Here is an 18,210-nt window from a genome sequence, read left to right on the forward strand (position 1 = left end):
TAATTTGACTACCAGCTTGAAAATCATAACCATTAGTATGAATATTCATTTGTAAAGATTTAAACAAATTTTTATCTGAAAGAGATAAGCTTAAATTTGGTGATATGTCAAAATAAACAGGACCATGGCAAAGGCTTGTTTCAATAACAGCCGCTAGAGATTGTTTAAAGTTATTACATCTACCATCTCTGACATACGCCATAAGACTGATATTTAATCCAAGCAAGGTTAAAGGTTTAATTGCAATTTGAATTAACCCAACATGCATATATTTATAATCTTTAAAAGATTCTAAATCTTTTTTGCATAACATAAATATATCTTGAGAATCTTTTGAGATTCTGACATTTTGTTCAATGGTCTTAACAGCCATTCTAGATTTGAATTCGAATATCCCAAAATTATAAATTTTGTTGGTGGGAACAGAAGGAATTACCCACTTATTTAATTTTTCCAAATTATTTGGGAATTCGGCCAATTCTTGATTGGTTATAAAATCATTTTGATCTGGCTCTTCCATAAAGAAAATAAGGCGAACATAGTTATGACATAGCAAAATAACAAAGTAAATCCAGGTATAAACTACTTTCTCATGATCATATTACCAGATAGTTTAAAAACTAAAAACTTTATAAAAGTCTCTAAACCTATCAACCCGCAGGGATAGAAGAGCAAAGCTCTCAGCGAGACATCGAACGCAGTAATCTGACAAAAAATTCAAGTTAAAACAGACAAATCAAAGATCTCTAAAACTCCCTCCCCGGGAAAACGAGATTTTTTGTCTGAAACAAGAATCACCAGATCCGTCCCAAAATTCTTTTATTTTTGAAATAAAAGTTAATATGATCATGACAATGTTTGATATACCTAAAAATTACTAAGTAATTAGCTAAGTCATAACAAAAGTTTAGCCTCTAATTGTCATTTAATTAGAGTGGAGGAAGAGTAGTACCTGGATAAACAAAACGGTAAAGGCGATGATACCAAAAGTTATCTCTTTGTTTATATATATATATAACTTTCGGTATATATATATATATATATATATATAGGGGTTTGCTAGAACACACCCACTAGTTTTTATGTGGGAGTGTTTTAGCAAGCTACACCTTAAGGTGCATTTAACTACTTTTTAGTTATAACTTGCTAAAACACACCTTCTAAAAAATAAGTGGGTGTATTCTAGCAAATGCCTATAGGAGTTGCTAACATACACCCACTTATTTTTTAGAAGGTGTGTTTTAGCAACATTCACCTTAAGGTGTATTTAACAACTTTTTAGTTATATCTTTGCTAAAACACACCTTAATAAAAACTAGTGGGTGTATCCTAGCAAACCCCATATATATATATATATATATATATATATATATGAGTTATGATAGAAGACACCTTTTATGAAGGTGTCTTTTATCAAGTTACTCTATGAGCATTTGCGAAAAGACACCAACTTACTTTTAGGAAGGTGTCTTTTATCAAAGTTATAACTAAAAAGTGAAAATCACACCTTAAGGTGTGACTTGATAAAAGACACCACCAAAGGGTGGCTTGTAACATAACCCTATATATATATATATATATATATATATATAGAGGATGTATATTATGAGAATGACTAACTTATATGAGAATGGTGAGAATGACCATCAACCATTAGATTAAAAATAGATGGTTGAGATTAAAAACACGCAAATGCACCTCACCTTATTATATCAATTCTCATAAATTCATTTCCCTTTTCATCTTCATCAGAATTTCTGGTTTTCAGGTTTGTTCTTCTTCTGGTTCCTCTGCATCTCTCTCGCCCTTGAATCTCTTCTTCTTCGTTCCAATCTGTTTCTTCTTCTTTGTTTCTGATTCTTTTCATCTACTTTTTTTTTTTTTTGGATTTTTAGAACATTTTTCTTCAGCGTTCTCTACCCATCAGGTTTGGGGATTTTAATTTGAATTTCGATTTAAATCTGATTGTATTCTAATTTCAATCTTCAATTTCAATATAGGGATTTTGTGTAAAAAAAAAAAAAAAAACCTCGAACCCATGTTCCTGAAACCTTTATTTCCATGTCCTGCCTCATTCTTGTCGGCGCCATATTAGTGAAATTCATGACAACCATTAAACAAGAAGCCAATTTCAATCTTGCATCTTTAATCAATTTCTCATCGTGATCAAACAACCAAACAATTGAAGTGGTTTCATCTTTCATATCGATTTCAATTTGTACTCCTTTGGTGTTGAATTGATTATTTAATTTGGGGCCTTTTTTATAGATTTTTTGTTTACGGAGGAGGTTCCACAATTAACATTGAAATTTAAAATCAATTTGAGATGTATTTATGAAAAACTAATGGGAATCAATCTATGAAGGTTCAGTTTTTTTTTTTATGGAGGAAAGAATTTGTTTACGTTATTTATGAGAAACTGATGGTGAGAATAGGAATGATGAAGGAGACATGGTTTTAATTAGATACACGTGAGTTTCAATGCGGTGTTTTAATATCAGCCATTTATTTTTGATCTAATGGTTGATAATCATTCTCATCATTCTCATATAAGTGAGTCATTCTCATAATATACATCCTCTATATATATATATATATATATATATATATATATATATATATATATATATATATTAAGCTTTTCTCTAAAATTTCTCTTCTCTAAAATATCATAACTATTTTTTTTGCCCCGCATAAAAAAATAATATAAAATATTTCTCACTAACATGGTAGATTTGAAAGAGATAATGATTGTGTACTCAAATATGCGGATAGTAAAGTAGATAATAGATGTTATGGTCGAAATGTATTCGATTTGAATCTTTTATCTTCCAAAAATATTATTTAGAGATTTACTTTTTCCACCCTGTATGTTTCCTCACGCGTCCTATTTTTTCCAAAAATGTCCTTGAGTTTCCGGATTTTATAATACGGAATGGTGTTTTCTTTTGTTAAAGGGTGAAAAAATGAGTTACGGATTTTTCCGGATTTTGTAATCCGGAAACTTCAAAAAATAGGGTGCGTTACATGAATTTTCTGGATTATATAATCTGAACACCCCCTAAACCCCATTTTTCAAGTGAAAAACAGTTCGGATTATATAATCCGAACTGTATCAACACAAATTCTAAACATGTTTGTAACATGGATAGTCATTTTAGGACAATATTAATCTTCTTAACTCTCATCCTTCTGTTTTGGGTCATTGTTACCTGTTCTTAATCAAAAATCGGGTTTTCGGGCTACTTGATCGGATTGCTCCGAAACTTCCCCAAAAAATCAGAAAAAATTCAAGGACCAAAATTCTTACGGGACTCCGCCCCTCAAAATCCAAAATTCCATCGTTTAGTCCCATTTTTATTTTATTTTAAATTTTTCATATTCTCAGAAAAATCAGAAAAAATTTGCATTAGTTTTATTTTATTTTTAGAATTTTTTTGTGGTATTTTTATATTTTTATGATTTTATTTGACAGGTTTTTAGCATTTTTTACTTAATTTTTTTGTTGTTTTTAAAAGCAAAACTCAAAACTGTTGAAATGTGAGAGAGTCTGATGGCTGATTATTGTCCGGATTATAAAATCCGAAATAGTAAACATGTATCCGGATTTTAAAATCCGGATTGCACAAGGACATTTTTGGAAATTTTACAAGGTGCGGGAGAAGGTCATAGAGTGGAAAAAATAATTCTCTATTATTTAATGATTGTGATCATGTAAGAATTATCCAAGATCTAATATAAATCGTGACAACAAAAATATTAGCAAAGATTATGTGTACTATTAGAAACAAGTCATCCATCACCACCTAGGTAAATCGCCACCTATTAAATTTGTAAACAAATAAAAATGATACATTGCCCCATTATTTATCAAATATGCCAAGCCTCTTTTTAAAAACTTTAAAAAATCTCTAAATAAAATATTGAATTTGCTCAATTAGAAATTAACGTTTTTTTTACCAATATTTTTGTTTTTTACCGTTTTCTCTATTTAAATCTACGCATCAATAAATCTTACAAAAGAGAATAGTCTCTCTCTTTACTGTTGAATTCCATTTTTGTTGATAGCGTCTTCCCTCAAATTTTTCTGCATCCTTTGTCTGGTTTGTCTCCATGTTTTTGGTCAAGTGGTTCTTCTAATTTGGCGTTTTCCTGTGACATGGAGAATGTGGTGGTTGTATTATGTCGAGAGATCTATAATTCTTTGAGGCTATTGGCCGATGTTCCGACAAGAAATTCAAATTTTTTGTCTGCTTGTGGATGCATCACAGAGAATGTCGAAGCTAGGCTACCCCATTACATTGATATCTCTATTTTACCCCTTGGTTCTGAAGACTATATAAGGATGTGTTTGTGGTTCGATTGAATCATGTATCAATTTTCTGATCTGAATCCACATAAGATTGCTTCGTTTGTTTGTTGTGTTCTTCGATTGAGTTTGGGGTTTGAATCACTGATGGAGAAATCAATTGATTGTTTGGCTGACATTGTTCCTGGTCGTGAGAATTGGAGGATCAAAGTTTGTGTGCTTCGGATGTGGGAGGTTCCTGCGTTTCTCAAGCCTGATTGATTGATCAAAAGGTATTTAATGTGATATTTTGATGTTTCAGTTGTGTAATGGTGTGCTGAATCTTACCTATTTTCCCTGATTGTCATTTTTTGTGTGGGTGTTGTGTTAGGGTGCCTAGATCCATGCCACTGTTAGAAAACAGCTGTTATACGTTTTCCAGAAGAAGCTGGTGGAAGGGGAGGTGTACAAGATGTCATACTTCTCCATTGTGAGTGCACTATTGATAAGTGGGAGGTTTCATTGTCATTGCATAGCTGCGCTCTGGGAGTTGGAAATGTACAAGATGTCATACTTCTCTGAGGATGTGGGAGGTTCCATCCTTTTTGAACCCTGAACAACCAAACTCAATAGAGATGGTGCTTATAGATGAAAAGGTTGGTAAATTGTTCTGCTCCAGTGTTTCGTTTCTTCCATCTTTATTTTTTGGGTTCTTTCATTTGTTTCATTAATTTCTTTATTTTTTGTTCTTTGTTGTGTGTGACTTTGAACTCTGCTATTTCTCCATATATGCACACTACACTGCACTCCATATGTTTGATAAAATGTCATAGTGAATTCTGATCAAAATTAGCATCACCATATGTTTGATGTTTTCTTCTCTGCCTTTATTTTTTATTTTCATCCACATATTTGAGTAATGTCGTAATTGATCATGTTGAAAGTGTGGATGTGAGTTCCATTTCAATGCCATTTTTTTTTTGTTCGTTTGTGTTAATTGCGTTTGCGATTTTTCAGCGAAGAGGAGAAGTTCGTGTTTCAAGTGGACGATTTGGAACGGTTGCGTTTGAGTCTGATCCTGATCAGTTGAAAAGTGCTAGAGAAGATATCGAGGAGCTTCTTGGGACTAAGTTCTGTCATCCTCTTATGTTTTATTGTTTTTAGCCAATGACAATTTTGTTTAACAATCAAATATGTAAATGACATAAATGAAACTTGAAATCTTGCATTTACAAATGTTGATCTTAATAGAAGAACATGCTTAAGTTCAACTGCATTTCTTTTTTCTTCTTCTTTAGGTATAAGAAGCTTCTCACAATTTTGGAAATAAAGTCTTCAAAAGCATTTGTGAGATATGTAGTATGCAGTGGGAACTGGGAGCTGGTGTGAGATAAATGTACATGACTGCTGCAGTTATATGCATATTTTATTGTTTTTATTCATCTAGCCATTAGGTGTTGAATTCTGGATTATCTCATAAGTGTAGTCTATATAGAGAGCAGTTTTTTATTGGTTACTTACCTGCATTTTTGTTTTTAAAATTGTGTCTATAGACTTTCTGGTCTGTTTTAATTTAAGTGTTTCTGTTCTTCTTTTCCTTTTTCCCCTCTCTTCTCCAACAATGCCTTCTTTTTTCTCCCTCCTCTTCTTAAAACGCAAACCTCTCCACTTAATTACAATTTGCTTTTAATGATTTATTGTTCCTATTTTTGTTTTTTTCCTCTTCTTTTGTTATAACCTGATTAGATCTTCTTCTGCTTGCAGTTGCAGATGTTGTATTTGGTTTCCTATTTGCAAATCAACAAATTTGAAGGTAACCTACGAATTTGACAGTCTTATTATTTTATAGTTGGATGTAAGATGTCGATTTTTCAACTGATGATGTGTGTTATGTAGTTGTGGTTTGTCTTCTTAGTTTTTGATGTTGCTGCTGTGTTTTTTTTAATGCTTCTGCTTTTTGATTGCATCAAATTCATATCAGAAGGCATACTATCTTATATTGGGGATTATATTTGATTTGCATGCTCTTTTAATAATATAAATGTAGGGACTAGCAAAATTTGTTAATATTTGGTGTTGTTGAGTGGTAAAGATTCACTTAAGTATGTGAGGGAGGGATTTGGATATATAATGGTATTAGTGATGTCATGTTGAAGTGTCGTGTCTGATGAAGTGGAGTAGAATTAAGCTTTATTTTGATTATAAGATGGTTGTAAAATGTCAAGATGGTCCATAAAGACAAGATTGGTATTTGAAATTGGTCCAAGTTCTCTTTAGATAAACAGATGTAGCGAAATTGGCAATTCAGAATTTGATGAATCATATTTGAATCTATTTTGTTGTTGTTTTACCCTTGATTTTTCTAAGAAACCATGTCATGCATGTATAGATTTAACATAGGGTTTTGAAAGAAAAAAGAAAGTTCTTCCCAAGGTTTGCTTTGAAGATTTTTTGCAATGTGTCAATGTGTACAAATTTTTATGTTTTTTATTTGAACCTGTCAAAAATCTGTGTTACTTTATATACTTTTTCAGGATTTTGTACATAAAATTTCTTTCTTTGGTAGTCAGACTCCCCTTACGATGTAATACTTCAGAACTAAAAATTTGTCCTTTTGCAAATTATCTGAGACCATGAGTTTTGTTCAATGTGGTTTGTACCATTTTTCCCTGTCATGGAGTGTTATAAATTGATGCCAGATGGTGGTAGAGGTGTGTTGTTCCCAATCAATCTGGAGCATTCAAATTTTATTTAACTTCATCTTCAAGCTCTCTGCAGCTAAAGATCATAATATCTTCAAGCTTTCTGTTTTGATCTTCTAATTGCCTCCCTATTGTCTTTTTTCTAACTAGCTTTATTTTTTGGTCTATTTACTAAATATATTGAGTTCAACATGGAGAGTTAAAAGCTTTTAACTACGGTAGAGATTCTTAATTACACTGCTTAATTATGAATGTGTATTACTGATAGTTTGCGTATGTTTACTTTGTTGTTAATTGGATTTGGCCATGGTTTCAAAGTTTAATTTAGTTTTTATTATCCTTTTTGATACATTGGGTTGTTAGGAACCCCTTTCATTTTAAGTTTATCTATATTTAAAGAAATCACTTTGCTGAATATAGATTGAAACTATACTATGTAACAATTTACATACAAGAATTTTTTTTAATTCTATAAACATTTATTGATGCTTTCCTACTTCAGCATAGGATCAACATTAATTCTATGATAGAATTTCTCATTGTTATATTTGAAAGCTACAATATTCTTTTTGGGCATTAGTGCCAATAGTTAAAATAAATTGTATTTTTCTTTAATATAGGTTACCACAAATGGAATAGCTCTAAGGGTTGATGGATATGGTGTTGATACCAGCAATACATCCAGAATATACTTTTTGTTGCTGCAACTCTGCTTTCCTGCTCACACAGTTTCTTATGTATTTTCTTCTTCCATTGAGCATTTGTGTTTCAAAAGGTTGGGTTAATTTTGTTTCCGTCACAAAAGAGTCTCTAAAATTGGTTTTTTTATCTCAACTTGACAACTTCCAACACAAGTTTGTTCTTTTATCTTACTCCAACCACCCACTTTTGTGACTTTGGAGCTCTTAGAACTTGGCCTCAACCTTTTTCATCTCACTGGAGCATTTTAATCTCATGGTATGTTTCCTTCATTATTTTTTTGAGTCACTTCCATTGTACCTTGCTTCTATGTTTTTAACTAAATTCAAGCAACGTCTCCATATTATTTTCGAGTCCCTTCCATTATACCTTGCATTTATGTTTTTAACTAATTGAGACTATATATGGTTATATATTGTCTGTGTGTTATTTTTTCGCTGCTGGATTTGAATTAAATTAAATCAGAGTGGTGAAATTTGCAGAAATAAGTTTCAAGACATAATAACATTGTTGTTTTTTTCGGTTGCCGTTGAATCAGTTATTAGAGTCCATAATGTTTTATTCAGTTATTAGAGTCCACACGCACCCTTATCTGAAATAATATGAGAGAGATTATCACAGTATAATAATTGTTTTCCAACTCCCATAAAAGTATATACTTTGGTGTAGACAGAAAAGTATATACTTTGGTGTCTTATTTTAAATGGCTCGAGTGCTTGTGATCATATTATGTTTCTACTCTTCAGTTGAAATGGTTGATTATTGTATTTGTTTTTTAATGGAAATATGATCAATTGATACAGCTATAGATATTGGTTTGTGCTCCCCTTTTGCTGTTGTTGAAGCTCCGAATTTGAAGAAGGCTTTGGTGTTGTTAAGAAAAACTTCCGAGGTTGCTTATGAAGTTGTTGCTTTGGAAGCTAGCATGCCACTCAAGGTTGTTAAAACTTAAAGGGAATGAAATCTTTTGGGTGGTTCAACCTCTTTTAGTTCATGTCAGCTGCTGCATTTGACTTGATAAATTTATGATTGTGGCTGTGTTTGTCATCTTTTATGTTTCACTGTCTATGTACTTTGAATTTGATGTAACATTTTTCCCTTGAATCGCTGATGTGCACATGTACTTGGTTATGTTTACGGGGTTGGCTTTGTGTAAGTTGTGCATATGTAATGGGTTTGGTTGTGTTTGTGTTGTTTCGTAAGTCATTCGTTTTTGCCATATTTTAATGTAGAGTTACAATCAATATGGGTGTCAGTTGCTCAAGTGATTTGAACTCTTCATAGTGTAACTTACACTTAAGTGACAAAGTTACTTTACACCCAAAATATAATTGTGCATTTTATCATATGTTGCTCTAGATTTACAATAAACATGTGTCCTTTTTTTTTGTTGATACAAAACATGTGTGTCCTTTGCTCAAGGAGTTGTTTGGGACAGAGTCGGATATATCGACGAGTTGAACACACTCTTGAGATTTTTTTTTGCTAATGGTGAACTAATGACTTCGACATTGAATGTGGTCTACCATGAGGTGTTCCAAAAAATATAATTGCTATGTAACTTGGTCCTTCCTTATGACTTTTTCCACTGTGTACTTAAATAATGTTAAAATAGTACGAATTTCATCCCATAATAATTGATGCAAGAGATACTATTGACAATATGAGAATTGATGCAAGAATTTATAGTAGAAATTTTGTAAATTTCATTGGTTTAGGTTGTGTCTGTGTCGTGTGGATGTCGTGCGGTATGTGGTACAGTGGTATGTCGTCGGCTGTAATTTCATGTAATATGAATTTGTGATCTTGTGTCATATAGTATGTGGTCGTGTAGGCCATTGCCGACTGCTTTCCACCCGTGCGACGCACGGGCAGCACACTAGTTTTCTTACAAAGCATTTTAAATTTGGTCAATATTATCATGTATTTTTAAACTTTGATTGTATCCAGAGGATTCACTAGAAAATCGCACTACAAGCTCACCATTCCTTACCACTCCTGACTGGAAGCTGCAGAGGTTTGGTTTGGAATGGTAGGGAAGAATAAAAGGGATCAAGCATTATTCCCGGGCAAGTAAGTGAGTTTGTAAATAAAATGGAGTATTGAGTTCAGAGCCCTCGCCTTTCTCAACTCTCCCCTATTAGACACCCTATTCACCTGTTGCAGTAAACTCTGCCCCAATCCCTTGCATAATAGTCTAGCCTTCATTATATAACAAGCTTTCAATGACAAACGTGTGTTTGATTGTTTTTAATGTAGTTTGTGTTAAACTACATTAAAAACGGAATAGGGTTGGGGGGCGGTAGCGATTTTGTCCAATTTACAATTCAACATAACTTAAAGTCACTTGTTCAAGTAAACATAACTTTAATTCAATATAATACACTGAATCTGCCTTGGGTTATGACACTATTCGCAAACAAATAGACACTGAATGTCACATTGTTGTAAAATATATTCTCATTCATGACAAAAGCATGGTCAGGATTCAAAGGAATAATGATAAAAGACCATATCCAAGTAAGCCAAAAACCCAGGTGAAACTTCCAAATCTGATAATTTTAACTTCTAGTTTTTTGGACGTAACAAGCTTTCAACTATATTCACCAACCTGAACAAGATCTATCTATACCTTTGACTACAGATGAGAAGAAGCCCAACCTCTATCTCAACAATATCTATGCTTTCAACAATGCCTCATTTAAAAATTCCACCAGTCACAAGCCTCAATCAATGAGGAACTGAGCAAGACATTCACCCCAATATCCATTGATTACGTTGAAGAGCAATTCAAAAATGTAGATCAAGACTCAGGACCAAAGTGGTCCAACCATCAAAAGATGAAATCACTAAGTTGCGCATGTTTGCCTTTGTGGCCATTCCTTTTTACGATATATGCACTTTCTTCTGCCCCTGCATTCAAACAATTCATCCTGTGCCTGACCCAAGGCAAAAAAAGAAAAAGTTATTTGACCGAAACACAGAAGACTGAAACAATGAGGCATTCAACATGAATGGCAGATAAGACGACACAAAACCTTTTTTTTTTAAAAGGAAGACAATACGAAACCTAACCCCCTAAAGTCGTCAGCGTGGATTTTTTTTTTAAGAAGCGTCAGCATGGAATTTAATGAGCACAAAACATGAAATTATGCTGTTTCACCATTTTCCATAGTAATATTTGAAAACTAAAAACAAAAATGAATAGGATAATTTTCTAATTATTAATGTAAAAAAATAAGAACAAAAATTTTGCAAACCAAAATGATTATAAATAAATATTAAAAAAAACAAGCTTAATTCTATAATCAACAGAAAATATTACATTTTAAAAACCAATTATGATTTTATTTATTAAGGATCATGCTAACATATGTCCTGTTAAGGATTCCACAAATAGCAAGTATTTATTGTGAAAATTTAATTTTCAACTTTTTCACAAATAAACTGGCACAATTTCCAATAGATAATTTCTATTTTTGGTATAGGGCACATGTTGGCATTTCCCATGAAAAATAGGAAATGGTAGTATAATTACCCGCTTATATAACCCTAGGCATGTAACCAAACACGGACACTGTAAATATTTTAGCAGTTTGTGCCCAAACATTCAAATTCCAGGACATTTAAGATACCTATAAACCAAACACCTAATGTTAAGGAGTAGAGAAACTACTTACCATGTGAAGTGATCTTCACAGCATATAGAACCCGATATAATTGAAAACCCGGCTCCTTTCCTTCACAAGACAAGTAAATAACATATTTGTATCAAGCTAATAAAAAAAGAAGAAAATGGGACAAAAGCTGACATCACATAAAACATAAACACTAAAGACTAGCATAACTGTACCTGTATGCATGCATGACAGCAGATAACACAGTTAAATATTGAACAACTGATATTCTTCTAACCCTATTAAACCAAAAGTCTGCCTTTATAGTACAAAAATAAATTTGAATAAAAAGGGGGAACCTTGTGTGCTATAAAGCTCGCGTTTAGTGGAGCTCAATGCAGAAATACAATTTATAAAACCACATTGTTTGAAAGTAAATCGACGAGGACTATGATATAAGAAACCGAAGATACATACCATGTTGCAGTATACATGTCATAGAACTTTTCAAAGGCTTTATCGAAGCAATAGTGACAAATCAAGAGATCTTTGATGTCAGTGACCTTGCAAGTTGTCTTGCAGCATTTAACCTATAGCAACATAAATTGACATAAGCTGTTGGTTGAAACAAGATTGGCAATCAAAGATGTCACGCAAAACATGTATAGGCATACAACTTATAGCAACACAGCTTGACATGAGTTCATAGGATGCTAAATCAAGTCATTCAAAGATGTGTTACACGTAACACGTTTATGCATGCATGATACCTGCTTGATCGTATCTCTTGAGTTGCAAGACCCACATACCTTGGGTAAAATGGTTTATGGGGAATCTAGTTCATAAGCTGTAGGATGCGTTGCATCTCTCTCTCTCTCTCTCTCACACACACACACACAGACAACTACAGCTGGTCAAATAATGGATCTAAGAAAGAATCTAATACCATCTTAAAATTTGAGCTGTAAGTCTAACTCAATTCCAAAGTTAGCTCAAGAAATGAGGAATGCCCATGTCTTTGTAAGAATTAATTAATTTGGACATATCTCTAACCAACATGGATCTCAACAAGCAGAAATCAGTAGCGCAAATGGAGGGAGAGATTAATTAAATATGTGTGACCAGACTATGTTTGCAAAGACTTGCAAAAATCACAAGGAAAAAGCAAACAACAATAACTACCGTCGTTGATCCATGCCATATAGACTTGACAAGGTTATAGAGGGAGAGCAAGAAAAAATTATAGGCCAAACAATTGAGAGGTTTAGAAATAATGGTCTATCTTTGGCGCACATTTGATACATGCAATGTTTAACTTACATAATTTATAACCAATGTTTTCTTTGTGGACAGTTTAGTGTGTGTGTGTATATATATATATATATATATATATATATATATATATATATATATATATATATATATATATATATATATATGCGTTAGCGCAATAGAAAAAGCGGACAGTGACTGTCCGCACGCTAGTATCAATAACATGAACAAAGGCAGCAAATTAAGGAATGAACAAAGAATGCATTAAGTTTATAGACTACATTGTTTATAACTTAAATAAATGTTTAACTTACATCTAGTGGGGAAAATCTTGATTATTGTTATTTTTATTGTATTTTGGTAGATGAAATATTTCATGGTCAAGATTAATACAATGTTTAACTTCAAATATGATAGATACTTTGTTAAAATGCATTCATATATATAAATAAAGTGAAAATTTAGCCTTTATTCAAGTAATGCATTTAAAGGAGAAAACTCACCAAACGTTTTAGCTTGTGTGAGTAATATTTTTGATGCGAAGGGTGTGTTCTTATATGATCATCCAAGTGACCTGCCCTGGAAAATAGGAAGGAATATTAGAATTCATTAGAATTCAAAAACACAACGAAAATATCACCCGTGGGAGGTCAGAAAGATCACGGAGGAATGCATAGTAATATCTACATCTATGATTGCATCCGTGCATTGTTTTCGTGCTTTAGTTTATGTTCCACAGTTACAAATCAGCACCAACGACGGCACCAGCTATAAGCACATAATAATTTGACAGAAAAAGCTGCTTATTATATCAATCAAAAGTGCATAACTGTTTAAGAATGGGCATTAAAAACATCTATTATTTATTGGTGCATAGCATCAATAACCAGCATTCTTACAAATACAATCTTTGCCTGATTATCATTATACATTGATAGTTTCCACGCCAATAATCATCTGAATTAATACTCTTGAAAAGAGAGGGTAGATACAGAAACTCTTAGATGCTGCCTCACATAGTCACTTGTAATGCTGAGACATGGTGCATAGTCAGAGTATAAAATTTAAGCTTACCCATCACAAAGAACAATACTACAGTCGATGCATGTGGCCAGATTTGATGAGCTGCGGCATGTATTACAGTTTGCAGCCAACAACTCTTTACCAAGCTGGTGGCATCTGCACAAAAAAGTCAATCAAATCTGCTGAGTTTGCTTCACTTCTATGGCAATCTTGATCTTCACATAAGAGCAGATAAATGGTGACCCACTTAAGAAGTACAATCATTCAACAACATATTTTCTTCAGAGAATTCAAGAAGGAGCATTTAAGCATACACGTATACATTAAACAGTAGTACAACTAAGAACAATGAGCAAGTTTCCACAGTTGAAAATAAAATTCAAAAAGAAAATATTTAAGCCATTCTACCCAAAAGACTAAAACACATCTCCCTTTATGCTCAAGGAGCACTGAGGAAAAAAATATTTTCTCTAGGACCATACACAAATTCACCATGAAGCACTGAGCATGTGGACTTCTCCACAATAACATATATTTATCATTCACATTCCTTATAACCCAACAATGCAGCATGCACACTTCATAATATCAATTGACCGAGAAGAAAGACTGGACGAAAAGGTAAAAAATACTGTAGAAAACTTGATAGTAAACAGAGTGATTTAGTACTTGTCTTGGTATCAAGCTAGAGAATGGTAAAATAAAAATAGAGCGCGAGGAACATAGAATTGCCAAGGCAAGTAAAAAGAAATATACAAACCTTCTATACAGCCCAAGAAGATCCTTTGGAATCGAACTGGATTTATTACTTCTTCCCGCTGTGATCTATTTTATAAAAACAAATCATTACCAAAAAAGAAAGGTGAACTCCTATGCAAATATAGCATTGATGACAAACCTCACTGCAACTCTTTACTAGACAATCATCAGCTAAGTGCCCAGGTCTTTGACATTTCCAACTACAGTAAAACAAAACCCATAACCAAAGACCAAATCAGAAAGGGGGAAGTATACATATTTTTCACAAATGCATGGCACTGGAACATGTGCAGGAATTTGCCATCCTTAGAAACATCAATGTTACAGTGTATATCACCATATACTTGGACCAAGTATTAGATATCCACTGATTACCATGTAAAAATTTGCTGAAATTATCTCATGCTCACACTCTTATTCTCTTTCATGCCTTTCTCAGTATCTTATCATCTCATCCTTCCCCATAGTGATTTTTGTCCGACAAAGATGCACAATCAGTTGAAATATACCACGCAATTCTAATAAAATTGCTTCTGATTTATATTATATCTTTTCCACCTCAGTTTTGTTTATATATAGTGTACGTAATGTCAGTTTTGTTTAAGTATAATGTATGTATTTGCTTCACATCCACTCAAAAATCAATCATAGACACTGTTTTTAAACAATTTCTAACTCTGGTTGATGTTCAATTTTCTGCTCAATATAAATCTGTTCAGTCATATTGGGGTTGGAAACATAGGCCATTAACCAAGTTTCTCACTGGGTTGGGAATTATTCAGACTTGTATGTTCCCATACCCATCATCAAAATGGAAAAATTAAGTGTAAACATAGCCAGATTGTTGAAATGGGATAAATATCTTATCCAATGTATCCTTACCAATGAAATATTGGGACCACGAATTTTGTTCAGAAGTCTGTCTATTTAAAACCATGTCATTCCTTTTGTAGCTTTATCATAAAACACATGATTATACACTCTAATGTATCTTCAGTTGTGCATGCTAACCTCTCTTGAGACCCTATAATCAACACAAACTGCAGTTTAGGTCTCAATGTGTTTGTTGATTACTCATCAAATCGTAAAGGCTATACAAGCCTATCACCTAATGGAAAAACATGAGTTTGGGTATCCTTATTGTATACTTCAAAATCTAATAATTCAACATCTCATGTTCCATCATTTCCCCCCTTTTATCCCTTGGGTTTTTTCTTTCTTCCTCCTCAATCTCCCAATTACTCGCCTATAAATTTATCCCCTTCATCATCACCCTTTTATTTATCACTGTCTGTCAACATACTTGAGGAGAATTAGTTATACACTATGTCTGTTTGACTTGGCCTCATTAGGTTAAGGTTCTTCAGGTTGTCATGTAAGTCAAGTAGTTAAAGATGATCATAGCTGTCTCAATTGCTTTAGTTTATACATAGACTCATCACAGTTGTAATCACTCACTTTTTCATATCAACAAAATTCACAGTTTCAGATTCTCGCGACTCTCTCTCACTTTCACTTTTTCCCCAAGTATCAAAGTCTTTCAAGAAATAACGATATGTTCCAGAAACATATAACCAAAATTTCAGTTAGTGTGCAGAAAGTAAAATATTAAACCATTTTCTTTATTTCTCTATCATGACAGTTGAAAAACTAGAGACGTGTCAAAATTCTATAAGCAAAGATTGGTGTTCGAGGGAGAAATATACCATTCATAAGTAGAAAGACTAGATCTCTTTTTTGACCAGCGGTGCCGATTATAATCCCAGGTATCATCACTAAAGACAGGAGCTGGCAAGGCATCTCTAATTCCAGATGAGGAGAAATCTTCAGCTTGGTCGTGGGAGGTTACCTAAAATTATTATGAATGAAGAAGTGAATATTTAGGACTTAGAATGGCTAGTACTACTAGACAATTTTTTTTACGGAGAAGTACCTCATTGAGTTTAAGAACTTCCAAAAGTTCATTTTTGCACTCCATGCTACAGACATCATCATCTGTCTACAAAAGCCAACAAATATAACGCAAACAAAACTTGTAAAGTAAAAGTTGAAGTGAATATTTACATCATATAACTTACCTCATTGCATATATATTCACCATATCTTCCACATATAAGACAAACAGGTTCTCCAGATACAGGAAAACGCTGCTCATTTCTACTTTTGACTCCATTGGATTCTTCTTTGTGACCTTAAGAAAGCATTCAAATTCAATGAGACAAATATATATATTGCTTCATAAATGGTAAAATGGAAACAAGAAACAAAAAAATTTAAAAGGTGCACGGGCAGAGGTTTAAACTTGCAGGTTAGGAAACAAACCAGAATTTGGAAGAGTACGAGTTTCCTCACATTCCGAAGAAGCACTTTCATCACCTAAGTATCCATAAATATGATTGAAAATTATTAGAAGCATAAACAGATTGTCAACTAATCTCATAAAAAAAAAATTGTCAACTAATAACATAACATGTTTTCATTGAAACTTTCTTAGACAGGAAGCAACTATGTACCAGTATATGAAATTACTCGTTATCCCAGGAAAAACTAATAGGCATATTTCATTCCGAACAACTAAAAATAACTGAAAAATTATAAAAGGAGAAAAAACAAGATGAAATAACAATGAGTCAGTAACAACAAAATTACTAAAAGAATTGAGAATATCGGCTTCAAGCTTCAAATGCATATAATATTATAGAAGACTTTAACCATTTTCTCCACTTCTCTTCGGGTTGAATATATTTTTTATCAAACAAACTTTTGGTTTGACTAACATCATTAGAGTTTAAAGGGCATACATTGTCGGTGCAAACTTGTTTTACACTAACATCATTAGATTACATAACTATGAATTTCAGGTTTTTATCTGCGACGAGAATATAAAAAATAATTTAAAAACTGAAAAGAGTGACAGTAAACTAAAATTATAGAGAAATTATCAGAAAACTCACTTGCATAATCCACCAAGGATAGAGCAGAATTGGGTTTTCCCTGTCACAGAAAAAGCAAAACGTGAAAACGAATAACAGAAGAGCAACGGTCAAAAATAAGATAAAATGAATCAGGTTTCAAATTACCAAAACATCTTCAGTCAATTCAATGCGGTCACAATTCTTAGCCGAATCAACTTCTTTCCTGATCAATAACAACTTATCATCATTTTTGAATCCACAAAAGCTAAAAAAAAGTCAAAAATTGCATAATGCATGGACATTGATTTTACCTTCTCTTTAGAATGTAATCGCTGTGCGACATAGAGGAAGGATCATCATCAACGTCATTCTTATGGTGATTGTGACGGGAATGCGGTGGGCGGGGATGGCGGCGACGTTTGAGGGAGGCGGTGGGAGTGGGAGGCGGTTGGTGGTCGGAAGTGACATTACCGGTGGCGATGTTGTAAGCTGAAGAAAAGAAAATAGGTGAGTGAAAGATAGAGAGAGTTGGAATTGGAACGAAGAAAGAGATATGGGAAACAAACCATGGAGATTCTGAAGAACGGAGGAGAGACTTAAGTTTCTGTTATATGAGATTGAAGGATTCTTGTAGAAATTTGTTCGATTAGACATTTCCCCAAATATTTCGAGAAGAAATAAAATTCACCAAACCAGTCCTGGAAAAAACTCGCGAAGGAAGGAGAGGGGTTCGTTACTTTAATAGAACATCCACAAGAAAACTACTCTTGTCGCTTTTCAAATTGCTCGTTTTGCTCTTTTTGCTCTTTTTTTTCTTCTTCTTCCGTTTGTTGTTGGCTTAGCGGCGGCAGCTAAATGCCATTCAACTTTTCAGTGATGTTTTTTTTTGGAGTGCTGATACACATGCCACCATAGGTGGATACCACTCCTACACC

General features: G+C 33.2%; 2 protein-coding genes across 5 annotated transcripts; one reads left to right on the forward strand and one right to left on the reverse strand.

The window, feature by feature from the left end:
* The first annotated feature begins 4,003 nt into the window (after positions 1 to 4,003).
* Positions 4,004 to 9,035, forward strand: LOC146901451 (uncharacterized). Of its 3 annotated transcripts, XM_085731764.1 has the most exons (7): positions 4,189 to 4,581; positions 4,680 to 4,944; positions 5,306 to 5,418; positions 5,587 to 5,684; positions 6,053 to 6,101; positions 7,611 to 7,947; positions 8,493 to 9,035. In XM_085731764.1, the coding sequence occupies exons 2-4, from the start codon at positions 4,873 to 4,875 to the stop codon at positions 5,675 to 5,677; spliced, it is 276 nt and encodes a 91-aa protein (XP_085587890.1). In that variant the 5' UTR covers positions 4,189 to 4,581; positions 4,680 to 4,872; the 3' UTR covers positions 5,678 to 5,684; positions 6,053 to 6,101; positions 7,611 to 7,947; positions 8,493 to 9,035. The 3 variants fall into 3 exon arrangements, with proteins under 3 accessions (XP_085587887.1, XP_085587889.1, XP_085587890.1); XM_085731761.1 differs by lacking the exon at positions 5,587 to 5,684 and having other exon boundaries at positions 4,004 to 4,581; XM_085731763.1 differs by lacking the exon at positions 8,493 to 9,035 and having other exon boundaries at positions 4,004 to 4,581; positions 7,611 to 7,747.
* Positions 9,036 to 9,998: 963 nt separating this feature from the next.
* On the reverse strand, positions 9,999 to 18,150 carry LOC146901452 (uncharacterized). Of its 2 annotated transcripts, none has more exons than XR_015021253.1 (15): positions 17,842 to 18,150; positions 17,587 to 17,764; positions 17,441 to 17,498; positions 17,315 to 17,354; positions 16,683 to 16,736; positions 16,439 to 16,551; positions 16,294 to 16,359; positions 16,067 to 16,209; positions 14,500 to 14,560; positions 14,362 to 14,426; positions 13,653 to 13,757; positions 13,082 to 13,157; positions 11,543 to 11,896; positions 11,370 to 11,429; positions 9,999 to 10,628 (listed from the first exon to the last, which is right to left on the reverse strand). XR_015021253.1 is itself a non-coding variant. In XM_085731765.1 (15 exons), exons 1-15 carry the CDS (start codon positions 17,927 to 17,929, stop codon positions 10,523 to 10,525), a joined length of 1,326 nt encoding a protein of 441 aa, XP_085587891.1. In that variant the 5' UTR covers positions 17,930 to 18,150; the 3' UTR covers positions 9,999 to 10,522. The 2 variants fall into 2 exon arrangements, 1 of the variants encoding a protein (XP_085587891.1); XM_085731765.1 differs by having other exon boundaries at positions 11,784 to 11,896.
* Between the last annotated feature and the right edge of the window lie 60 nt (positions 18,151 to 18,210).

The sequence above is a fragment of the Medicago sativa genome, chromosome 8, assembly GCF_051527215.1.
Source record: "Medicago sativa cultivar Bolivia chromosome 8, Bolivia_mono, whole genome shotgun sequence".
NCBI classification, from domain to species: Eukaryota; Viridiplantae; Streptophyta; class Magnoliopsida; order Fabales; family Fabaceae; genus Medicago; species Medicago sativa.